Raw genomic sequence first — 24,369 nt, 5'->3', positions numbered from 1 at the left:
TACTATTATTTACACATTTAAAAATTTGTTCAATTTTTAAAGAATAAAATTTAATTTTTGACAAATTCACATCCCAATGTAGCAATAAAATTATAATTTTATAAATATAACAATTTTCTAAAATTTGCTGAGTGTCTATTTAAATATTTTTACCTAATATAGTCGGACGCTCATAAATAATATTTTTATCTTAATCTCTATTTAAAATTAATTCTTCAAAATTATATAGAAATTAGTATTGTAACCGCTCAAGCCCATTGCTAGCCGATATTATCCGCTTTGGCTTGTTAGGCTTCACAGTTTTAAAACGTGTCTCCTAAAGAGAGATTTCCATACTTTTATAAGAAATATTTCGTTCCACTCTATAATCGATGTGAGATCTCACAATCCACCTTTCTTAGAGCCAGGGTCCTATCAATGTGAGATCTCACAATCCACCCATTTGAGAACCAGCATTCTCGCTGACACGTCCCTCCCCGTATCTGATGAATTATTGGGTTGTTACAAGTATGGTCGCCATAATCACACAAATGTTAGGAGAGACAAGACAAGTACAAATCCACGTGGCGAAATTCTAGTGGCCAGGCTGGAACCTATCTTACTTGTCCAATGAAGAAGAATCAGTGAACACGTGTTATTACACAATTGGTTAAGACCATATCCAATTTATCCAACTAGAAATTTGGCAGATAAGGTGGTGTCCCCAATTACTCTGCGTCACATAACCAAATATACAAATCTGCAACTCTCCACCAATATAATTCTCAACCAAAAAAAAGAAGGTAGCTGATCATAAGCTATGGCGTCAATGGCAGGGCTATGTGGTTCCTCTCAAGCTGTGTTGGAAGGTAGCCTTCAAATCAGTGGCTCCACCCGCTTGAGTGTGGCTGGCAGCAGCAGCAGGCTCTCCGTCCCCCGCTCTGGTTTGATGATCAGAGCCCAGCAAGTGCCTGCTGAGCCCGAGACCACCCGCAGGTCCGTCCTTGGCTTGGTCGCCGCCGGTCTCGCCTCCGGCTCTTTCGTTCAAGCCGTTCTCGCTGATGCTAAGCCCATCAAGCTCGGTCCCCCACCCCCTCCCTCCGGTGGACTCCGTAAGTGCTCGACATTAAATTTACCATAACCCATCAACTTAAATAACAATATGGTTTGATTCTTGCAGCTGGGACTATGAACTCGGACCAGCCACGAGACTTGGACCTGCCCTTAAAGGAGCGATTCTTCCTGCAACCACAAAGTCCAGAATTGGCCGTAGCGAGGGCGAAAGAATCAGCCAAGGATATCATCAATGTAAAGGGATCGATAGACAAGAAGGCGTGGCCGTTCGTTCGAGACGACCTTCGTCTCAAGGCGGAGTATCTCCGTTATGATCTCAAGACAATCATCTCTGCCAAGCCTAAGGAAGAGAAGCAAGCCCTTAAGGACCTCACAGGAAAGCTCTTCCAAGACATCAACAATGTGAGTGTTGTTTTATAGCTTTGAATCTTGAATTACTTGTGTTGTTTCTGACGTTTTGTTTTGAACACTTGCAGTTGGACTATGCAGCAAAGATTAAGAGCAGCTCAGAAGCAGAGAAGTATTATGCTCAGACAGTGTCGACCCTCAACGATGTCCTGTCCAAGCTCGGTTAGGAGAAGAGCGTTTGCTGTTAATGTGATGTAAGATTGTTTTGTGAACATATGAGAATGTTAAATCAACTCAATTTGGTTTCAACTCTCAACTCAATCTCTTTTCAAGTTCTTATATTGCTTTGTTTATTTTGATCTGTGCTTGATTGTCAAACATTTTAGTGTCTTGAAGTAATCTCGAGTACGGAATCAGATTTACCATAAAACGAATGACCCATGTACGAGATTCGGACTAGAAATTGAAATCTTAATTTGATACTTGGTGACCCCGACATTCTCCTATGACACGGTCTTGAATTGGTTCTAATAATGAAGATCAGGCTCATAAACCAACATGGATTCTTTTAGTATGTTTTGTTCTCGCTCGCATTCTTCTTAAAAAAAATTGTAGGAAGTCATCTTGCTCAAAGCTAAGCATACTTGTGAGATCCCACAGTGGTTGGAGATGGGAATGAAACATTCCTTAGAAGGGTGTGGAAACCTCTCCTTAGTAGACGTGTTCTAAAACCATGAGACTAACGACAAAACGTAACGGGTAAAAGCGCACAATATCTACTAGATATGGGTTTGGGCTGCTACAAATGGTAACAGAGCCAGACACCAAGCGGTGTGCCACCAAGGAGGTGAATTGTGTGAGCCCACATCGGTTGGAGAGGGGAACGAAACATTCCTTATAAGGGTGTAAAAACTTTTCCCTAGTAGACGCGTTCAATTGGTACACCAAAGGTGCGTCCTAGGGAAAAGTCCTCCTCAATGAAATTGTGAGGCGGACGACGATATGTAACGGGCTAAAATGGACAATATCTACTAGCGGTGGGCATGAGTAGTTACAATACTTAATTATGACGGTCTTATGATTGAGTTACCGAAAAAAGAGGTGTAGTTCTTTTAAGCATTTATTAATTATTGGATCTTCATAATCACTCTTCATTCAGTTATGACCGTTCATTTACTGAGTGTTACACAAAAAAATTCTTGCTAGATTTTTACATGTTTTGCATTCTTGGAGCATCTTAGATTTGAATATGCTTCGGTGCATATTTAGCCATGGATGTTCAAGGGAATCCTTTACCAAACAGAGTTCTCATAAAGAAAAAGAAAAATGGATGTTTTCCCATGTGAAGCAGATTCTTAAAGTTGCTTAGATTTGGCTGGCAAATGTTGGAACAGGAAAACAACAGATGTTTCCAACATGAACTAAGCTGTGGACTCAAAATTTCATAAAGAACCAATAAATTTGAAGTTATAATGTCATTACAGGAGGCAATGGGTGTCAATTGGGTTAAACATGTTGTGGAACAGAAGGCTTTTCTTTGGATTTCCTCTCTTCCTCTCTGTAAGCTGCTGTGGCAGAAACATAGTAAGCGACAGTACAGAGCCCATGAATGAAGCACACAATCCCACCGATCAAAAACAGCCCATGACTTGATATCTCACAAGAGTTTTTCCTCTTGGAATTGTCCACCGTCCCCGCCACCAACATTGAGAACCCAATAGCCAAAGTAATCCTAATTTTCCACCCAAAAACACAAACACCTCCATCAATTTCAAATCATTCAAGACTGGGAGACTTTCCAAATGCTTAAAATGTTGAGAATTGTTGGGAGGAAATCCCACGTTGGCAAGAATGATTATGGGTTTATAAGTAAAGGAATACATCTCTATTAGTATAAGGCCTTTTGGGAAAGTCCAAAGCAAAACCATGAGAGCTTAGGCTCAAAGTGGACAATATCATACCATTGTGGAGAGTCGTTATTCCTAATATGGTATCAGAGTCATGCCCTTAATTTAACCATGTCAATCAAATCCTCAAGTTTCGAACAAAGAAATTGTTAGCATCGAAAGTGTAGTCAAAAGTAATTCATGTGTCGAATAAAAGGTGCACTTTGTTCGAGGGCTCTAGAAAAAGGAGTCGAGCCTCGATTAAGGGGAGGTTGTTCGAGGGCTACATAGACCTCAGGGGAGGCTCTATGGTGTACTTTGTTCGAGGGGAGGATTGTTGGGAGAGGCCTTTGGGGGAAGCTCAAAGCAAAACCATAAGAGCTTAAGCTCAAAGTGGACAATATCATACCATTGTGGAGAGTCGTTATTCTTAGCATTCAATCGGTTGAACAATGTTTAAAAAACAAACTATTTTTCACTAAACTTGAAATGATAATGCTCAAAACGCTAGGAGAGGATTGATTTAGTGTAACGGAGACTTACCATGAGAGAATCATGAAGAGCAATCCCAATCGCCTGTTAGCATTTGATTGCTGGAAATGTTGCATATTCCTAATCCAAATGCACCCACCAAGCACTTTAGCAATGGCATGAGCGAGCCCAAGCAGAATAGTAGCAGCCAACCCCTGAGAAAAAGCATCATCTCTCGGCTTTCTGCTGCATTCATACACCCATAAGCTCTCCGATTGTAATTTCACCTGATTGAGGAAATACGTCGAACACTTAACGTGCATACTTAAAAAAATGTCTACAGCGAGCTATACATAACGATTTCTTTTCACTTTACTTCAACATTACCTGATTCTGAGCCTTTTCAGCTCGAATGGCGAGCAATCCAGCAACAGCGTCCATTACCATGACCAAAATGCAGACCAGAAAGCCATAATTTTGCGCCATATCTACAGCGAAATTCAGAGCTCTTCTCAAGATTTGTGATCGGGAATAAAGGTTAAGGAGGTCAGAATTTGAGAAAGGAAGATGGAATAAAGGAAACCCATGATTGCACTATTACATGTATGGAAGGAATCATCTATGGAGTCAAAATTTACAGGAAAGCTTCTTTCCTTTCTGTAGTTATCCCTGTTCTTTCTGGTGCAGATGCCTTCCATGGGAGTCAAGGAATGAACAGGATCCCAAGAAATTTTCTAACGCTTCCAGATTCCTTAGTCCTATCATCACAGCTCTGGCAAGAAATCAGCAAGAAATCAGCAAAGAAATGAATTTCTCGGTTTAAATAAGCAAAGAAAATAATTGTAGTTGAAGCGAATTAATTAATTTTTCAAATTTTAATTATAATCAAACCTGCTGGAGTCTCATATTCGCTAATTAAAGAGAAGATCGTCTTGTTTTCACTTATATAATTCCTTTTGGAAAAACAATTTTCAATCGATATTGTTCGCTTTGACTCGTTACGTATCGCTGTCAACCTCATAGTTTTAAAACGCGTTTATTAGGGAGAGGTTTTTACACCTTTATAAGGAATGTTTCGTTTCTCTCTCCAACTAATGTGGAAACTCGCCATTGTTCTTCTCGGTCGCTCATTAGATGTTGACTATAGATTCGGGAAGATCATGAGTGGTGGTATATGAGCGAAAGACACTATCTCTATTGGTAACCTTTTGGGGGAAACCAGAAGCTAAAACCACGAAAGTTTATGTTCAAAGTAGACAATATCGTACCAATGTGGAGGGTCGTTATGTTCTTTCAGTGGTATTAGAGTTATGCCCTTATTTTAACTTAGTCATGTCAATAGAATCCTCAAGTGTCGAACAAAGAAGTTGTGGGTCTCGAAAATTAGTCATAGTAACCATATGGTGTACTTTGTTCGAAGGGAAGATTGTTGAGAATTGTTAGAGTTTCAGATTAGCTAATTAAGGAGAAAATCGTGGGTCGTATATAAGTGAGAGATGCTATCTTCATTGGTACCAGACTTTTTGAGTAAACAAAAAACAAAGTCACCAGAGTTTATGTTCAAAGTAGACAATATCATACCAATGTGAAGGGTCGTTATTTTTATCGTGTTTTAGGATAATACACCAACTTGATATTCTCTATTTTGGCTAACTTCAGTTGATTTTGATTTCTATGTTGATTGCGAAACTTATTTAATGACTCGATTGATTATCCCAATCGTTGATGGGCGATGATGTGATCCATAATTCGTTTATTTCTCAATCGTGTAAAAACGTGAGTAGGCTCCTCATCTCAATCTTATCATATTTTTGTTCGAACGATGTTGCTTGGTTTTTAACCTTAGTTAACTGTTATGTTTTGTATATTTGTTAATTATTAGCTCTCTTCTTCTTCAATTATTTTTTTTTCATCATCCTCTTTAATTTCCTTATCAGCTTCACCATCCTTATTAGTATCGATACCAGTTGTTAGCTCTAATACCAATTGTTAGGATCGTTCAACAACGCACACACTCGATCAAGATGAACGCAAAGAACAAAAGAGAGAAAATACAGTAGAAATATTGGTTAAAGGTTTTATTATTGATGACAGGTAGAATACATAGAAATATTGCCCGGTATATATATATATATGGTTTCAATTTACTAAATATAGCTTCCATACCAGATATAATCTAATATATATATATATATATATATATATATATATATATATATATATATATAAAATGTTTACCAAATATCTATCCTATATATCTCTATCATATCTTTACTAAATATCTTCCAAATATATCTCTACCAGATCTAGGCATCAGGCTCCATATCACAACAATCGGTTGACAGTGTTCAAGTTATTTAAGTTAATATGAATAAAATAAACCCATCAATATGAAACGACTAAATTAATAAAAATATTCATAAACTTTATACTTTATCTAAAAAAATCTCTAAACTTTTAAAATTTTAATAATTATCCTTAAATTAAAAAAAAAAAACAAATCTAAAAAAAATATCATTGTTAGTTTTGGATAAAACATTAATACTATACTTTAAAAATATTAATTTTTATTAGTATTTCAAAATTACTCTAAAGGGTTCATTAATATATATATATATATATATAAAATTAAAAAATACTTATTTTATTATTATATTTAAAAATATACATGAAAATTTTAAATAATAAAAATTCAATTTTTTTTTACCATATATCCATTAACTCTGTATAGTTTATCTCCAAATTTTTTAATATTAATTTTTTAAAGCGTAAGAATATTTTAAATATATTTTTTAAAAAATTTAAAGTATTTTTCAAAATTTTAAAAAATTGAAAAAAAAGATTTCTTTTTTTTAGGTTGAACCATAATTGTACCACCAAATATTAATCGATTCATCTAAATTTTTTTTTTAATTTTTTTTTGGGTTTATAGATATTGTTTAAGATTTTTTTTATTAATTTAACCGGAGAGAATCTGTAGAATAGATCGGTAGAATAGATCATATCTCTCTAAGATAATCTAGTAGTTTGCTAGCTATGATCTGCGGTTTGTTATAAAAAATATATGATTTCATGATTGTTGCCAAATCTATGATTTAGAATATAATATTTATTATACAGATCTATAAATACATGAGGTCGTGACGATTAACGTAACGTCAACAAATTTTTTCTAGAAAGAGATCGAAGTTTCTATAACTTTCCAAAATGACAGATGGAAAAAGTGGAGCAAATGTCTGTAAATATGCCCAAAATTTCCGAGGAAGGAGATGGGAGAATTACTCTGGTTCTGATTCAACCATCACACCCTTGGAGGAAATGTCTGCTTATTGGTGGAAGACCTTCGCTGGGGATGAAGATCGACCGGAGAAGCCTCGGCGATGTGGAGTTACAGAGATGAGAAGTCCTCATTACTCTCTCTCTAGCCAAGATGTGATTCAGGTTCGTACGTTATATATCTTGTTCTTTGATTCTACGCTTTATGTTTGAAATCCAACACGCTTGATGCTTACGCGGTTCTGAAAGATGATTTCGGCTTATTGATCGCTGTTTCTTTAATATGATTGCGAAAATTGATGTTATGAAGGAAATTTTCGAGTCGATGGGTCAATTTGTCGATGGATTGAAGTTCTCCGGAGGTTCGCACAGCCTGTTGCCGAGGGAGTTTGTGAAAGAGGTGACGGAAATGGCTCATCGACATGACATTTATGTCAGTACGGGTGACTGGGCGGAGCATTTACTTCGCAAAGGTCCGTCGGGTTTCAAAGAGTATGTGGAGGTGAGAGTAAGAGGGATGCCATTAATCTTCTTGATTTTTGTTTTGTGATCGAAGTTGGAGTGATAATTAGGAGTATGGTGTCTCTAGGAATGCAAGCTCATGGGCTTTGATACTATTGAGCTTAACGTAGACTCGCTTGAAGTTCCTGAAGAAACTCTTCTGAGATATGTGCGCTTGATTAAGAACGGTGGCCTTAGGGCTAAGCCTCAATTTGCAGTGAAGTTCAATAAGTCGGACATTCCCGCTGGCGATCGAGCATTTGGAGCTTATATTGTTCCAAGACCTCGATCTTCTGGTAAGCTTTCAATTGCAAATCTGTTCGATTTCTTTATTCTAGGGCTAGGACTTACTTTTGGATTGTGAAAAAAAACCAGCCCGATACTCATGTTGATTGCTTGAAATTTGTCATTTGTAAGATGATCACTCTTGATTGCTCTAAGTTCTTGGTTTCATCTTGATTACTTTTGGATTGTGAAAAAACCAGCCTGATACACATCTTGATTGCTTTAAATTTGTCATTTGTAAGATGATCACTCTTGATTGCTCTAAATTGTTCTTGGTTTCATCTTGATTACTTTTGGATTGTGAAAAAACCAGCCTGATACACATCTTGATTGCTTTAAATTTGTCATTTGTAAGATGATCACTCTTGATTGCTCTAAAATTGTTCTTGGGTTCATCATGCTGGCATTTGATCCTACTACATAACTCTTGATGTGGTGATTCTCTCTTGGCTTGCAATAGATGAAACTGTTGTTCATAATTGTTGCTCTAGTTCTATTTTACTTTTGCATGCTTGATGTCATGAAATTGGGTCCATTTCATAACCTTTAATGGGTGATGGATATAACGAATGTGGAATCAATGCTAGTGTTCATGGTGCAATAAGTGCAATATATATCACTTGCCTCAAACATATAAAGCCTCTTTGTTGGTGTTGGACTGTTGGTACCCTTTCTGAATCTCTCAAGGCCATTCAACTAGTTTTAACTTCCATTGACAAGTAATGATCGGTTAGGAATCACGGACCCTCCACAATGGTATAATATTATCCACTTTGAGCATAAACTCTCGTGGTTTTGCTTTTGGTTTCTCCAAAAGGCCTCATACTAATGGAGATGTATTCCTTATAAATCCACGATCAACCCCTTAATTAGCCGATGCAGGACTCCTCTCCCAACAATCCTCAACATAATCCTCAACATGATCTCTATGGTTATTACTTTTAAAATCTTGAGTTTTTATCACGATAACTTGTTGCAGAACTTGTAGAGGATGTTGATCTTTTGATCAGAAGGGCTGAGAGATGCCTAGAAGCTGGGGCAGACATGATAATGATCGACGCAGACGATGTCAGTAAACACACTGATTCTCTTCGAACAGACATTATTGCCAAGATCATTGGACGTCTTGGCCTAGAGAAAACAATGTTTGAAGCATCGAATCCCAAAACGTTGGAGTGGTTTATCAATCAATACAGCTCAAAGGTATAGAAACAATATCTTTCATACGGTTGCATCTACATTCCTTTACTCCATGACTGATAACACATTCTTGTTTGCCCTGTAATTAGGTGAATCTCTTTGTGGATCACTCCCAAGTTATGGATCTTGAGTGCCTCCGGGGCCGCAACCTGGGTAAAAACCACTCCTCCGTTCTTGCTTCCTCCTTCTTTTAAACTCCAGAGAATTATGTTCAAGATCGTATTGTTGCAGTGTGTTTTGGTGCTTAAAATGATCAATTCAAAAACTACTTTTGTAAGAATCTCTGTCAATAAATAAAATTTGTTTTTTTAAAAACTCCAATGTGATGAAATTTGACGCTACAACTAATGAAATTGTAAGACACATCAGTGACGGCTTAAATTTCTGACAGTTAGGAACCACGACCTTCCATAATGGTATAAATATTGTTCATTTTGAGCGTATGCTCTCGTAGCTTTGCTCTTCCCCTCAAACAAAGTATGCCTTCGATCGTTAGACTTTCTACAATGGTATGATATTTTCCACTTTGAGCATAAGTGTCATGACCATGAGACTTTCATCCAACACTTACATTTGCCATAGAGTAGCCATCTTCTATCAAAGAGGTTAATGAATTTTATCTGTGTACCGAAAGATCATTCGAGAAATTGATAAAAAATAATGTGTGAACATTGGATATAAATAACTTCGACAATATCTTTCTATTAAATTATATTTTAAATAAATGTTGGTAAATAAATATATACTTAAAATACAATTTTTTGTTTGGAGTAATGATAGGTATATTATTATTATTATAATTGAAATGACTTTTAAATTATTGAGTCGGCAAACAAACAATATATGGTTGATACAATAATAAAAAAAAAACAAAGAACAAAATTGGAATAATAAAAATAAATGGAAACCAAACTTTAATGTTTTTTATATATTTAAAATTTATAAAAACCAAAAATCGTTCTCTGATATTGGGCTTGGGCCTAGGCAAGAAAATCTGAGCCACAAAATTGGGCCGGACCCATAAGCAGTAGTCTCTATTGGGCCGATGTGATTATCAGACGGTCCAAAACTGTGTAGGAGGCGGCGAGTCACAGAAGCTTGACCAATCTAACGACGAGAGAAGAAAGAAGGCGATCGTCTCTGGTCCGCGAGCGAGGGAGAGAGCAGTGAGAAGGTAAAGGGGAAGCCGCGCCTGCAGTTCAATCATCAGAGAGATACGCTAAATTTGTGCGATAACACCCATTCATCTCTAGCGATTTGCGGGCTTTCTCTTCTTTCTCTTTTCTTTGTTCTCCGTTTTTTCTGCTACTTAAATCTCTGTCAATTCATCTACCAGAAGAACGTGAAGAAACTGAGAAGAAATTAGGGTTCTATTTGGAACGATGTCGAAGAAGAAAGGGAGTGGTAATACTATGACGCTCAAGGATTTCCATGGAGGTTCTATCCCTAATGATCTGCCTCTCCCGTCTGCTCCTGGAGTGTATGTCTCGATTAACCTTGATTATTATTTTCGTTTTATTGCTTTTACAATACCCTTTACTTTGATTTTGGTTCTGTGCGAAGTGGTGTTTATTTGATTTGTCTTATAGATTGTATGTTCATTTCTCAATGCGAGTTTGGATTGAAGAACTAGATCCGAGTTTTATAACCTCCTTGATCCTGTTTACTATGATTCTTTTCGGTTTGTTAAATTAATTCCGAAGTGGACATGCAAGTGCGATGGACTGATTTCGCTTTTTCATTCTCTTTTTGAAGAACCGTCAGACCTTCAGATCGGACTAGTTTCGATCGCCCTACATCGTGGGGGAACCCTATGAACAGGTCGGACCATCGGTCTAGGCCGCATTCATCTCCGGCAATCAGTCATTTTGATGACAAAACTCCATTTCTCGCTCCTGCTGCACATATTGGCCGAAATTTCGATGAGGATGAAAGGAAGCCTCTGGGTGGTGTAACACCTCCACGTCGAACTATCAGCGATGAGAGCATTAGGGTTCTGCCTAGTCGTTCAGAGTTAAAGCCTGACTATGAATCAAGTGGGAGGCAGAGGATGGCTCCAATGTCGCAGTTTCCAACTTCTGGTGCAGTAAATTCGTACGCAGGGAGAGTTGGTGACGCTCTCCACTCAGGTGTTGCTTCTCAGAATTCTGGTGGAGGCAGCGGGATGGCCTTTTCTGGGGCTCATCCAAATGCTTGGCAAGTAAGGAAGGAGGTGGTTTCTGTGGTTAAAGAACATTCTCATTCTGCGTGGGCTGGACCTAGTGCTGTCTCAAAGCTTGCTCATGCTAGTGCTCTCGAAAAGGTGTCTTCAGGGAGATGGCAGTCACAAACGTCTGTCGGTTATCAAACTGATGCGGTCGTTGTCGCATCTTCTGAACCAGATATTAAAGTTCAGTCAAAAGGTTGTGGTAGTTCCGTTGACAAGGTTGATGTATCGTATGGTAGGGAACTTCGTGATGCTTCATTAGCTAGGCATGTAGGAAGACAACTTGGCATAGATGATGGAACCGAGGGAAATAGACAAGATTTTTCCGAGCGTGATAGAGTTGTAGTTCCTAAATATCATGCTGTTAAAGATAGATCTTCTAAAATGGATGTTTCTGTAGTTCAGCATTCTGAGCCTAATCAAATGGCTGGCGTGGGTCCAGTAGTATCAGAACGCCCAAAGTTGAAATTACTTCCAAGAACAAAGCCATTGGCAGGTTCAGAACCCATTGCTCCTGATAACAAGCAGGTATGGACAGTTCATTTTATGATTCAATACATTTTGCTTCAGATTTTACAGTTCAATTACTCATCCTTGTTACACGGTTATTCGAATGCAGATGATTCCTGATGCTGTTTCTGCTGAAAATGTGAATGAAGTGCATGGAAATTCAAATTATGTGAAACCTAGTTCAGCTGGTTCTGAGAGTGGGAAGGAAGGAATTGAGCGTCCAAAATTGAACCTGAAGCCCCGGTCACAACCCATTGAACAACCGGAAGGAATTAGGGGGAGAGACAGGTCAGTAACGCGAACTTGGCAATTTTTGACAATATTCTACTTTGTTTTCTATTTCTACATCCTACCCATTTTGAAGATGCGTACTGTTGAAACAATAGGAAACTATTTGTTTAATTTTAGTTTTGCTTGCGTCTACTAGTCAAATACATCAAATGCATTAGTTAATCTTTTGCTTCCATGATCACCACTATAGGTTGTTTCATCAGCGTTTCCCCATTTCCCTATTGGGTTTTCTTTGTTTATATGAGCATTTTCGAATTTCATTGATGTGTGGATGTACATCTTAGCTGCATAAAGTATACACTTTAAAAAATCAAGAATTTTGGATTGGGATAAAAAAAAAATGTAATGAAGTGTATCTACGGCTGTCCATATGCAATCGACATTCGAGTCATCTTCTGTTTTGTTGTCAGTGAATTCTAACTCCATTTGAATTGTTGAACGTGATACAAAAGGTTAAGTTTTCAAATTATGTGGGTGGATTACCTGGGTTTGTTAATGATACATCCCTTGTCTGGGCAACAAAGCATATTGGGGCTATGAGTTGAAGAGGACCGCACTGACTTAAAGAAAAGAGTATACTTAAAAAAAATTTGGAATTTGATGAAGATGTTGGGTCATAGGTGCATTTTCCATTTCAGATCAAATCTAAACCTTAGTGGTGGAACTTCTTGTAAGAACGAAATAGTAAACAAGTTCATGTTGTTCGCTTAGCTGGTGGGTTCACTTTTAAAAGGTAACGTTTGAATCTTAAATTGTAAACTCCGATGGGCAAAAATTAGCTCTTGTAATATCGAACTTTTGGTATGTACCAGAAGACATAACCTCTCTGCATTTCTGGAGGGGAGTAGTTTATATATTTTTATATATTCCTTGTCTCTAAAATTTTGGTACAACTTGGACTTTTCTGCTTGGGGGATTTTTTAGTGGCACTTACCTTGCTCATAGAAGGTAAATGTCTCTTCCGTGTGCAGGATTTCTGTGTTTGGTGGTGCTCGCCCACGGGAGCAGGTCAGTTAAATCTTTAGTTTTTGGGTTTGTCCGCTACTTGTAATTATGATGTATTCTGTGCACCAGTTATTGGATAACAAATTATGAGCTAAATCATAAAAAATACCCTTGAATTTTGCTCTTTGTTTAAAAAATACCACTATTCTTTCATAAAGTTGCAATAGTATTTTCGACTTTGTTTCAAAACTGCTTATGAGAGTAGAAATCTATTAGAATACTGGATAAAAATCGACATGGTGACAATTAAGTCGGAAAAGAATGCTATTAAAAACATCAACTTTTCCTAATACATTCTAACAGTTATTCTACTCCAAAGTTAGTTTTGAAGTCTGACAACTTTTGAAAGAATATGGGTATTTACAGTGTCGTGCCTGTTCTTTATTGGCGTTTGACAATAGTTTACTGACGTCTCAGATCCCCCTCTTCTTTGTGGGCTCAACTTCCTGTTAATACCACTATCATTTTCTCAGGTTCTGAAGGAACGAGGGGTTGATAATACCACCAATAACAACCATGATCTTGTTCAAAATTCCGGAAGGTAATGAACCTTTCTTTGAATGTATTACTCTCTATGTACCCAAACAAAAAACAAAGAAGAAATGGATTAGGAAAAAGAAGAAAGTTTTCGTAGCTGTCTTCGAATAGATTAAATTATTACTTTTCATTAATTTCTTGTACGATAAATAACTGTTCATGCCCTACTTTTTGTTGTCCGAAGGATTGAAGAAAACATTTCAAGAACTGAGAGGGTTCAAGGGCCCCCAGTTCCTGTGCATCGAACTGGAAAAACAGGGCATGGTAAGGAAGGTGAGAGAAGGGATAACAGGGCAGATCCAGAGATGCAAAGGAGGAACTTCTCTGATAATCGAAGGAGGGATAGAGACACTGAAAGACAGCAGCAGCAGCAGCAGCAGCAGCAGCAGCTCGAGCGGCCACCTTCTCCAGAGACATGGCGCAAGCCTGTTGAGCAGCAGCCAAAACCTGCCTCGAACTCTACCGACGTGCGTCCTGGGAAAGTAGCTTCAGCACTTGAGCTGGCTCAAGCCTTCTCTAGGTCGGTTTCGGATTCGAACGTGGCCGATCGGGTTCCCAGTCAAAGCAACCTCCCAGGACGGCCTCAGATGCCTTTTTCACGGCTTATGGGGTCATCCTCTAGACCCCAAATCAATGGTTATTAAAATATCAACTGTTTTAGGTCCATGGGAAAGAAAAGAGGGAACAAACATAATTAGCAAGAAAAGAAAAGTTGAAACTTAGTTTGTTGTTTGGCATTGCTATATGGTAAAAGTAATTGTATTGACAGTGATGCATAGGCAGCTTCATTAATTTCCATAGCTAAGACTTTCCGGAATGCTTATTCCACAGTATTGCAGAATCATAGTTGATCCAAAACTTGACGTCGACTTTCTTATTATAATTATGGTCGTGTTGACAGTTCTTGTTAACTTATAAACTAGAAGGGTGAATCTCTCATATATGTTGGCAAGTGACACATCTGGTTTTCGTTCCTGGCTTCTAATCGTCAGAATCTGTAGGGCTGTAAAAATCTTTTAGACTAGCCAAAATTTCGAGTTCATTGGGTTAGTGATTCGAGCAACCCGAACAGAATTCTCAACACGACTCTAATGGATTGGATTGTTGAATTATTTATATCATACTTATCCATAACATAGGTTATATATATTTACAAGTCACACATGGTTAAACATTTACAATTTTTTCAAAAGTTAGGATAGAGTTGCAACTCTATTTTAAGGTTGGTGGGGTTGACCCGACTAAAATAACGTCAACTTGCAAACCGAACCAAAATTTTAATTTCAAATCGAACCTTCATAATTTTGATTGGATAGTTCAAGTTGTGATACACAAGCGATTGTAAACTTGTGGTTCAATGATATTTAGTATCTTAGTCTTTGGAATGAGTACAAATGGCGATATTTAGTATCTTAGTATTTGGAATGAGTACAAATGGCGCATTGAAAATGATATGACACTTGGTGGTTGGTTAGTCGCTTTGTTTTGTTTGAATGGCATAGCTAATATTGAAGGAGCTTGGCTATAGAAGTCATTGATGGACCAACAACATCTTTTAATTGACCACCTTGGCATTTTCCCATGCAATTTGTTGGAGTTATCGTACCAATTTTTTGGGCCAAAATTGGTGTGGTGTGGTGTGGTGTGCATTTAATGATCGAATATTGTCCTTTCAATCATACTTTTAAAATTATTATATAGAATTTTTTTATTAAAGTTCCAAAAATGATGAAGTGAAGTAAGTTGATGCAAGTTTATGGATATGGATGATAGTTAATATGAGTCTAGAAAGTTGGGTAGAGAAAGTTATGAAAGTCGGAAGGAAAATAAAATCGCGAAATAAGTTTGAGTTTAGCTGAATGCAGGAGAATACGCGTCAGATGGCCGCGATGGAACGCGACTGGCTGCGGTGTCAACACGTGTTGGGTGCGGGTTTGTTAAGGGAAAATTAGAATTAATCTGCGCTACGTAGGACTCTATAGCTTGAAGATAACCTTAAAGAGTGGCATGGAATGTTAGAGTTTGCCTATAGCTACTATCGGATTTTGATTCTTTTATCTATGGTAGATAGACGGTTAATAAATCCTGACTTCTGTCTCCGCTCTAGTTTTCTCATTCTTCTTTCTCGGATTGACAAAAGAAAGGCATACCAATTCACTCTCAACCCACTCACTCGACTCAAAACCGAAGGCGATCCACTCAAGCCAACCTGACCCACTCCGCGGCCCAGCCAATGTACTCCCCCTAGGCACATTTGTATACGCACATGCCTAGGGGAGTGTATGCGCACGAGTGACTCTTTTATGCTTTATTTGGCCTTTGATTATCAATTTTTCGTCTTGATTTCGGCACTAACCCTAATTTTACTTGAATTAGAACATACCAAAGAAATTTCAGAAATTTTAGAGCTCCTGGCACGTGGAAAAGCTAGCTCGGAAAGACGTGCTATCCATTTAAGTAATCACACGAACTTTAGGCAAGTAATACTTGTTGGGATCACTAGGACATGCTACATGCAAGCACTTCTTACCTTAGGTGGTTAAAAGATGCATGTTAAGGACTTCATAAGGGTGTTTTTGGGTGAGTATGTAATGTATGTATGTTTGGATAAAATTACTGTTATGCCCCTACGTTGAGATTTTCGAGAAGCATACTATTTTATATATTATGCAAATCTATAAAGAGAATATGCATGACTAGAATTCGAGTTGAGCAATATGAATGAGTATGTTGTGCATGATGTTATTTTATATGCTTTCAGCGGTTTTTGAAGGAGGATGACCTATTATGATTGACGAATGTTATCTCCCCGTTGAGTTTGTTTGCTTGTATGTTATCTCCTCGTTGAGTGGGTAGTAAGAGATTACCATGCAAGGATGATCTGTCTTGTGAGAGAACGTTGATCGTGCGGGTAACTAGTGGAGCTGGCACGTACCGAAGGGTAGTGCCACCCAACCTAGGACAACAACATAGCTTATAGGATGGGTTCCCTAGCTAACTTCCTAAGGATGATGAACATGCTAACACTCACCATGTTGTCCTCACTTGGTGTGGAGCCTATGGAGGTAACATCTCATTTTCAGATATCGACAATCTTGAAACTCGAGTCGTGATCGTCGAAGTTGAGATTTTATTCATCAATTTGTGGTGCGAGTCAAACTATAACCCCACCACTTAGCTAGTGGGGATTCAAATTTGAGGGTGGACAAGACTCGCACCATTTCATTTTTGTCGTGCGAAAAATTTCAACCAATCTTTTGTTCGTTCAATATCTACTAATTTTTTAAACAAAATATACTTTTAAAATATTTAGAGATGAACATAATTGGTATTTGATTATAATTTTAAAAGTTAAAATTATAAAATTTATTTAAAGAGTTATTTAAAAATATTTTATCAAATCATAAAATTTAATTATATAACATTTAAAATTTTGGAGAAAAAAAAATGAATGGCTCGAATTATATAATGAGAAAAATATTTTATTTCATGCGCTACTTTTATTTTGTGAGGCTGACCACGATATATAACGGAAAAAAACGGACAATATCTACTAGCGGTGAGGTTGAACGGTTACACAAACCTTTGTTTTTGAATTGAAATTAAACACGGCTCTAAATTTCTAATGTTGTGTTTCTTTCATGATTGAAGGTCGATAGTTGATTAGAAATTAGGTTAGAAAGGTTTGGAATTATAAAGACATTACGATAACCATTTATCAATTTTGTGGTGTGAGTTGGATCGTGTTCCACCATTTGATAAGTATTTTATGGTGTGTGTTGAATCGTGACCGTCAAAATTTCAACCATTTTCTTTCATATACTAAAAAAACTAAATTTCGGTTAAGATAAATATTGATTCGTTTTGATAAGAAAATCAGCTTAAACTCTCGTGAGTTTGACTTTAGTTTCACTCAAAAGTCCTAAATATCTATACAGATATATTATCATTCACGAGAGGTGTATTGTGAGATCCCACCTCAGTTAGAGAGGGAGTCGAAACATTCATTATAAGAGTGTGGAAACCTCTCCCTAATGGATGTGTTTTAAAATCGTGAGGCTGATAGTGACATATAACAAGTCAAATCAGACAATATTTGCTAGCGGTGAGCTTGGACGGTTACAAATGGTATCAGAGCCAGACACCGTATGGTGTGCCAGTGAGAACGCTGACCATGAATTCGCACATCGGTCGGAGAGGGAAACAGAACACATTCCTTATAATAATCGATTATTATGTCCATAACACATTCACTTAATAAAAAAATCAACGAATTTATTGAATAAAAAATAGAATTTTAAAATCTTTTAATGTTTCTTACAAGTCATATCAAACGTTTTCCTAGTGGGTAGGGTAGATGGTCCTGCTTGGCTGCCAAATTTGTACCTACAAAACATTGTTATCTTCAATCATATGTACACACTCTCTTCCAAACAAACAACATTATTCAACACGTGTTACATGTTTAAATAATTAATTGAGCCTTTAGTTCATCGCTAGTAGATATTGTCTGTTTCGATGGGTTATATTACTATTTTTGTAAAAAATAAAAAAAAATTGTCAGCTTTGATTCATTATGTATCACCGTCAATCTCGTCGTTTTTAAAATGCGTCTACTACGGAGAGATTTTTACATTCTTATAAAAAATGCTTCATTCCCACAACTATAAAGAAATACTTTGTTCTCTTCTTTAATCGACGTGGGATCTCACAATGCAATTTTTTTAGACATAAATAACCGTGACAATTCTCTACATCTTTATTTTTATTTTTTTAGACGTGAACATATGTATTAATGAATGAAAATGAGTTAGACGTTGATGGAAGAATGAACGAAAATTTTGACACCACAAGTTAGTGATGGGTCACCATTTGACTCACACCACGAGTAGTTGGGTTAATATCTCTAAAATCTCGAGCCCTTCAATTTTCAAATTAAAATCCTAACAAGTTCAAAAAAGAAAAAAATCGATATTAAATAATAGAAAAAAAAAATGAAATTTGAAAAATTAATATAAAATAAAAGCTAAATTAATAAAAATACTCCTAAATTTTATACTTATGAATTTCAAAATTTTTAATAATACTCTTAAATTTTTATAAAAGTCTAAAAAAATATATTTACCAACATCCATACTTTATTTCAAAAATATAGAAAATGTTAATATTTTATTTCAAAAATGTACTTAAACTTTTATCTGCGTTTCTAAAATACTATTGATTTTTTTTTTATATCATTAGTACTTTTTAATTTAAAAAAAAAATAAATAGACTTACCAGTAGTAAAAAAATAGCTCGGAAATTTTAAAAATAATATTAACACTGTTTATTTAGGTAAATTTTTTTAAAAAAAAGTTATTATAATATAAGAATGAACCTATATATTCCCCTCATAAATGATCTCAAATTTTTTTAATATTATTATTAAAAGTTTATTGGGTACTAATAATAAAAACATTAATTTTTTATTTATAAATTTTAGGATATTAATAAAATTAATGAAAACTTAAAAAAATATTTTTGAAATACATTAATATATATATATATTAATTTTTTTTTAAAGTCTAAGATACTCTTGAGACATTATTAAAAAATTTAAGAATATTATTAATTTTTTAAAAAAATTTATAGGTATAATAAATTAAAATCTAAACCGTCTTTTTTGACGGAATGAAATGGAAACGTTCAGACTTATCAATTGTGTTCCACTTTTGGAAGCTACTTTTTTTTTTTTTTTTAATTGCTTTTATAATATTAAATTCTCATCATTTTTTAAAAGATAAATAATAAAATCGTGTTACTATTCTTTTTCATATAATAATTTAAATGCACCCGATGGTGACACGTTTTATTTTTAGTGATAATAGAAATGTATAATTAAAAGTAACGCATAAAATAATATCTTTTTGTCATAAAATAAAATCCATGCATTTTCTCTCCACCTGACACTACTCTGCTGACAGGGCCACTTGGCGTCCTTTTTTAAAATATGATTCCATAAATAACCCTTTAATAATTGAGCCCTAAAAAAACAAAAAAAATGTGTACTCATCTTTACGCCCCTACGTAATGAGCCAAAAGGATAATATCTACTTGTGGGAGAGGTTTTCGGGATCTCACAATCCACCCCCCTCGAGACCCAGTGCCCTTGCTGGTACTCGCTCTCCTCTCCAATCAGTGTGAGATCTCACAATCCACCTCCCTTCGAGGCTCAGCGTCCTCGCTTGCACACTGCTCGATGTCCACCCCGAAAGTTCCCCTCTTCAATCGATGTGGGATCTCACAATCCACCTCTCTTCTTCGCTCAGTGTCCTCATTGGCACACCACCCGATGTCTAGCTCTGATACCATGTGTAATAGTCCATACTCGAGATTTTAAGGAGAGATTTACCCACGAACCTTAACCATTTATGCTTTATTATTTATTATTTTTTTTTTTTTTGTCGTGGAAATAACATATATCTCATCTCATCCGTATTTACCAGGATTGCAGAAGTCATTAAACTTTCTTCTCTACCTTAATAACTTCTTTTGCTAAGTCAACTTCTTTAGTTAAGTCAAGCCTATTAATGTATAGGCTGTCACTTGCTCCAATTGGAGCAAAACCATGATAGCTTATGCTCAAAGTGGATAATATCATACCATTGTGGAGAGTCATGATTCCTAACAATGTCCACCCCCCGTAATCATAACGACCCAATTGCAAGAGCGGAGCTCTACCAATTGAGCTATATCCCCCCGAGCCAAGTGGGGCCTGCACGAAGGAGTCAGATGCTTCTTCTATTCTTTTATTCTTTTCCTTAGCATAGCTGGGCCATCCTGGACTTGAACCAGAGACCTCGTCCGTGAAGTAAATCATCGCACCTACGGTCCAACCAATTGGGAGAGAATCAATAGATTCCTTTTCAGGAGTGATTCATCCTTCCCGAACGCAGCATACAACTCTCTGTTGTACTGCGCTCTCCAAGTGTCTATTGATTGGAGCTTTCTCTAGACCTCCGAGAAAAGCATCATTTGCTTCCTACCAACATGAGATGGACGTCCTCCGAGGCTCAATAACTACTAAATAGTTATCCTAAGTCTGCACCTTTGCTTCCTACCAACATGAGAAGGACGTCTTCCAGGGCTCAATAACTTCTTTTGCTAGTAGGTTATTAACTCATACATTCCCCTCTCCAACCGATGCCATATGTCATCAATAATGTTATTGTAATTTCCGAAAGTTTTTTTTTATTTTTTTTTTTATATAGTTTGAGCCAATTAAATTTAAAAAAAAATATAATTTAGCTTTTGACAAAAATCATTGTAGTTCATACTTTATTTGAAAATAAAAAATAAAAAACAAACAACCTCTTATTAAACAATCTTAAAGAATGTATTAAATTATTAATATTTTTGTTCATTCAAACAACGATAGCTCTCTTCATTTTTCTATATAAGGATGAAAGATCAAACCATCCATATCATAACAAAACAAACCAAAATTTATTTGCTTTCTTCTTCTTCTTCAATCCTTATCCATCCAATACTAATGGCCGAAACAAAGATCCAGCAACGCCCTATTAATCCTCCTCAAAACCCCTTTCCAACAACATGGAGCGATCTAGATGACCCATTGGAAGCTTTAAGCTTGATCGATACGGCTCACCGTCTCGGCATCGCCTACCGTTTCCAAGCCGAGATCGACCTTATTTTACAACGCCATTACGCAGCCTCACTCAACCTTGACGTTGGTTATGCAAACCACGAACTTTATGAAGTCGCTCTTCGCTTTCGACTCCTCCGACAAGGTGGCTACTTTGTGCCGTCGGACATGTTCGAGGCTTTCATGGACGAGGATGGCCATTTCAAGCAGGAGCTTGAGAATGATATCAATGGGGTGATGAGTTTGTTTGAAGCTTCGCAATTTTGCTTGCCAGGCGAAGCTATACTCGAGGAAGCTCGAGTTTTTAGCGCTCGAATCATGAGTGAATACGTCATGAACAATGTTGATTGTAAAAAAGCTAGGCATGTTGCTAAAGCTTTGGCGAATCCTTATCATACGAGCTTCTCTAAGTTCTTGGTGAAGGATTATTTTGGAATGGGGGATTTACCGGACACGAATAGATTGACCCGTGATTTCCAACTTGTCGCCAAAATGGATTTCAACGTTGCCCAGGACATGCGTCGTCGGGAACTTTATCGGTTCACACAGTAAGTTCGACCGAATTAATATTGAGGATTGTTGGGAGGGAGTCTTACATTGGCTATCGTGGGTTTATAAGTAAGGAGTACATCTTCATTGGTATGAGGTATTTTGGGAAAGCCGAGAGTAAAGCCATGAGAGCTTATGTTCAAAGTGGACAATATCATACCATTATGGAGAGTCATGGTTTCTAATATGGTATCAGAGTCATGCTCTTAACTTAGCCATGTCAATAGAATCCTCAAATGTCGAACAAAGAAGTGAGTCTCGAAGGTGTAATCAAAAGTGACTCAAAGTGTTGAACAAAGAGTGTACTTTGTTCGAGGACTCTAGAGAAGGAGTCGAGCCCTGTTCGAGTGCTCCATAGGCTTCAAGGAAAGCTCTAAATGTACTTTGTTCGAGAGGAAAATTGTTAGGAAGAAAATTGTTAGGAAGGAGTGGACAATAGAGTCATGTTCCTAACAATTAACCGACCAAATTATGTTATCCTATACTAACGTTAAACTAATGTCATGTTGGTTGTAGATGGTGGACAGACACAGGTTTGGGCAAAGTGTTGGGATTTGCAAGGGACCAACCGCTAAAATGGTACATTTGTTCGTTAGTTTGCCTCACAGATCCATGTTTTTCGGAGGAAAGAGTTGAACTTTCAAAACCCATCTCTTTTATTTATCTTATTGACGACATGTTCGATGTTTACGCCTCGCTCGACCAACTTAAGCTGTTCACAGAAGCTGTTAGAAGGTATGAACTCAAATTCAAATTCAAATTCAAATTCAAATTCATTGTATGTTGATTTCAACAGAACTGAAAACTTATATTCCCCATATTTGTTGCTGCAGATGGGATCTTACGGTGGCTGAAGCACTACCAGACTGTATGAGGATTTGTTTCAAATCACTCTATGAAATGACAAATGAAATTAGTAGTAAAATCCATAAGAAGCATGGTTGGAATCCAATCAACTCCTTAAAAAAATCGGTAATTATATTCTTACTCAACTCATTAATTTGTTGAAGATCGTTGGGAGGGAGTCCCACGTTGGCTAATTAAGAAGATAATCATCGGTTTATAAGTAAAGAATACAACTCGATTGGTACAGGGCCTTTTGGGAATAAAAGTAGAACCATGAGAGCTTACGCTCAAAGTGGATAATATCATACCATTGTGGAGAGTTCGTAATTCCTAATATAGTATTAGAGTCATGCCCTTAATGTAGCAATGTCAATAGAATCTTCGGTGTCGAACAAAAAAAATTAGGACCCTTGGAGGTGTAGTAAAAAATGACTAAGGATTGAACAAAGGGTGTACTTTATTCAAAGATACTATTGAGGAGGGTCTATGATTCCTAACATGGTATTAGAGGCATGCTCGTGTACTTTGTTTGAAGGCTCCAGAGAAAGTAGTCGAGCCTCGATTAAGGGGTGACAGTTCAAGGGCTCTATAGGCCTCAGAGGAGGAGATTGTTCGAGGGCTCCATATTTCTCAGGAAGGCTCTATGGTATAGTTTTTTTGACGGGAGGATCGTTGGAAGAGAGTCTCACATTGGCTAATTAAGAAGATGATCATAGATCATAAGAAATACATCTCACGACTCAAAATGTGTGGAGACCCGTGTGTGAAGGGTCTATGATTCCTAACCTAATTCGTGTTCCTTAATTATTTATTTATATTAATCCATTATTTTGACTATTTTTGTAGTGGGCCAAGCTTTGCGACGCATTCCTAGTAGAAAGTGAATGGTTCGTTTCTGGTTATTCACCAAGTGCCAAAGAGTATCTAAGAAATGGAGCAGTGAGCAGTGGCGTGCATGTAGTGTTAGTGCATGCGTTCTTCTTGTTAGGACAAAGAATAAACCATGAAACCGCGAAGCTTTTAGACAACGACCCTGAAATTATTTCTTCTACCGCAACAATCTTGAGGCTTCAAGACGACTTAGGAAGCGCCAAGGTTCGTACAAATCGATTGATGAATCGATGTTCTTCTCTAATTTGCTAGAACATGACGAGTTTAACTTTCTTCATGAACTTAGGATGAGAATCAAGATGGATATGATGGATCATACGTGAATTACTACATGAAAGACAATAAAGATGCTTCGATTGAGAGCTCACGACAACACATAGCCAATTTGATTTCGTATGCATGGAAGAAGCTCAATAGAGAATGTTTGTCGTTGAGTCCATTTCCTCTTGCGTTCATGGAAACTTCTTTGAATATTGCGAGATTTGTTCCGATTTTATATGGTTACGATGAAAATCAAAACCTTCCAACGCTTAAGAAGCTAGTGAAATCGATGTTGTATGAAAGAGTGGAGATATAATATTAGGGTATGTTGCATGAAAGAAAGCAAAATGTGATATCAATGTAGTTTATGTCAAATGTAACGATGTTATACGATGAAAATAATCATTTTATTGTTTTTGTTTCTATGTTAATGTTGGATTCAATAGGTTCACATCACCAATTTAACCATGTGACACTTAGGCCAACAAAAAAAATTAAATACTCGATCAATACACCTAGAGCTTAGATTAAAATTCATGGTCACCTGCTAGGTCATGGATGCAATGAATGTATATAAGTAATTGTTTATTTAGTATTGACAGGACGTT

At 36.8% G+C, this 24,369-nt stretch overlaps 5 protein-coding genes across 7 annotated transcripts; 4 read left to right on the top strand and 1 right to left on the bottom strand.

Moving 5' to 3' along the window:
• Positions 1–749: 749 nt before the first annotated feature.
• Positions 750–1,717, top strand: LOC111802573 (oxygen-evolving enhancer protein 3-2, chloroplastic). The gene is made up of 3 exons (XM_023686994.2): positions 750–1,091; positions 1,160–1,455; positions 1,530–1,717. The coding sequence occupies exons 1-3, from the start codon at positions 800–802 to the stop codon at positions 1,626–1,628; spliced, it is 687 nt and encodes a 228-aa protein (XP_023542762.2). The 5' UTR covers positions 750–799; the 3' UTR covers positions 1,629–1,717.
• On the bottom strand, positions 1,662–4,604 carry LOC111802580 (protein DESIGUAL 2). The gene is made up of 4 exons (XM_023687004.2): positions 4,360–4,604; positions 4,146–4,246; positions 3,831–4,045; positions 1,662–3,133 (listed from the first exon to the last, which is right to left on the bottom strand). Exons 1-4 carry the CDS (start codon positions 4,454–4,456, stop codon positions 2,908–2,910), a joined length of 639 nt encoding a protein of 212 aa, XP_023542772.2. The 5' UTR covers positions 4,457–4,604; the 3' UTR covers positions 1,662–2,907.
• A 2,336-nt stretch (positions 4,605–6,940) lies between these two features.
• On the top strand, positions 6,941–9,335 carry HSA32 (Aldolase-type TIM barrel family protein). The gene is made up of 5 exons (XM_023686951.2): positions 6,941–7,199; positions 7,345–7,536; positions 7,624–7,831; positions 8,800–9,023; positions 9,110–9,335. The coding sequence occupies exons 1-5, from the start codon at positions 6,966–6,968 to the stop codon at positions 9,212–9,214; spliced, it is 963 nt and encodes a 320-aa protein (XP_023542719.2). The 5' UTR covers positions 6,941–6,965; the 3' UTR covers positions 9,215–9,335.
• Positions 9,336–10,085: 750 nt separating this feature from the next.
• Positions 10,086–14,510, top strand: LOC111802462 (uncharacterized). 3 transcript variants are annotated; one of them, XM_087127002.1, is made up of 7 exons: positions 10,086–10,194; positions 10,357–10,500; positions 10,776–11,754; positions 11,846–12,024; positions 12,999–13,035; positions 13,506–13,573; positions 13,754–14,510. In XM_087127002.1, the coding sequence occupies exons 2-7, from the start codon at positions 10,403–10,405 to the stop codon at positions 14,211–14,213; spliced, it is 1,821 nt and encodes a 606-aa protein (XP_086983128.1). In that variant the 5' UTR covers positions 10,086–10,194; positions 10,357–10,402; the 3' UTR covers positions 14,214–14,510. The 3 variants fall into 3 exon arrangements, with proteins under 3 accessions (XP_086983128.1, XP_023542612.2, XP_023542611.2); XM_023686844.2 differs by having other exon boundaries at positions 10,106–10,247; XM_023686843.2 differs by having other exon boundaries at positions 10,116–10,500.
• Positions 14,511–21,062: 6,552 nt separating this feature from the next.
• On the top strand, positions 21,063–24,151 carry TPS14 (terpene synthase 14). Its single transcript, XM_023686416.2, has 5 exons — positions 21,063–21,762; positions 22,280–22,498; positions 22,597–22,735; positions 23,456–23,704; positions 23,787–24,151. The coding sequence occupies exons 1-5, from the start codon at positions 21,101–21,103 to the stop codon at positions 24,075–24,077; spliced, it is 1,560 nt and encodes a 519-aa protein (XP_023542184.2). The 5' UTR covers positions 21,063–21,100; the 3' UTR covers positions 24,078–24,151.
• Positions 24,152–24,369: the final 218 nt, after the last annotated feature.

Source organism: Cucurbita pepo, chromosome 9, assembly GCF_057944985.1.
Source record: "Cucurbita pepo subsp. pepo isolate OVF chromosome 9, ASM5794498v1, whole genome shotgun sequence".
Classification (NCBI taxonomy): Eukaryota; Viridiplantae; Streptophyta; class Magnoliopsida; order Cucurbitales; family Cucurbitaceae; genus Cucurbita; species Cucurbita pepo.
Note: the sequence above shows the minus strand (reverse complement) of the source record. Positions and strands in the feature narration are given on the sequence as shown.

Excerpts from the sequence above, each read along its gene's own strand:
- LOC111802573 (XM_023686994.2), top strand. The coding sequence starts at position 800 with ATGGCGTCAATGGCAGGGCTATGTGGTTCCTCTCAAGCTGTGTTGGAA. Across the intron at positions 1,092-1,159 it reads CCCTCCCTCCGGTGGACTCC|CTGGGACTATGAACTCGGAC; the intron begins GTAAGTGCTCGA and ends TGATTCTTGCAG. Across the intron at positions 1,456-1,529 it reads TCTTCCAAGACATCAACAAT|TTGGACTATGCAGCAAAGAT; the intron begins GTGAGTGTTGTT and ends GAACACTTGCAG.
- LOC111802580 (XM_023687004.2), bottom strand. The coding sequence starts at position 4,456 with ATGGAAGGCATCTGCACCAGAAAGAACAGGGATAACTACAGAAAGGAA. Across the intron at positions 4,247-4,359 it reads AGATGATTCCTTCCATACAT|ATATGGCGCAAAATTATGGC; the intron begins GTAATAGTGCAA and ends ATTTCGCTGTAG. Across the intron at positions 4,046-4,145 it reads CTGAAAAGGCTCAGAATCAG|GTGAAATTACAATCGGAGAG; the intron begins GTAATGTTGAAG and ends TTCCTCAATCAG.
- HSA32 (XM_023686951.2), top strand. The coding sequence starts at position 6,966 with ATGACAGATGGAAAAAGTGGAGCAAATGTCTGTAAATATGCCCAAAAT. Across the intron at positions 7,200-7,344 it reads CTAGCCAAGATGTGATTCAG|GAAATTTTCGAGTCGATGGG; the intron begins GTTCGTACGTTA and ends GATGTTATGAAG. Across the intron at positions 7,832-8,799 it reads TCCAAGACCTCGATCTTCTG|AACTTGTAGAGGATGTTGAT; the intron begins GTAAGCTTTCAA and ends AACTTGTTGCAG.
- LOC111802462 (XM_087127002.1), top strand. The coding sequence starts at position 10,403 with ATGTCGAAGAAGAAAGGGAGTGGTAATACTATGACGCTCAAGGATTTC. Across the intron at positions 12,025-12,998 it reads GGAATTAGGGGGAGAGACAG|GATTTCTGTGTTTGGTGGTG; the intron begins GTCAGTAACGCG and ends TTCCGTGTGCAG. Across the intron at positions 13,036-13,505 it reads GTGCTCGCCCACGGGAGCAG|GTTCTGAAGGAACGAGGGGT; the intron begins GTCAGTTAAATC and ends TCATTTTCTCAG.
- TPS14 (XM_023686416.2), top strand. The coding sequence starts at position 21,101 with ATGGCCGAAACAAAGATCCAGCAACGCCCTATTAATCCTCCTCAAAAC. Across the intron at positions 21,763-22,279 it reads GAACTTTATCGGTTCACACA|ATGGTGGACAGACACAGGTT; the intron begins GTAAGTTCGACC and ends TGTTGGTTGTAG. Across the intron at positions 22,736-23,455 it reads TCAACTCCTTAAAAAAATCG|TGGGCCAAGCTTTGCGACGC; the intron begins GTAATTATATTC and ends CTATTTTTGTAG.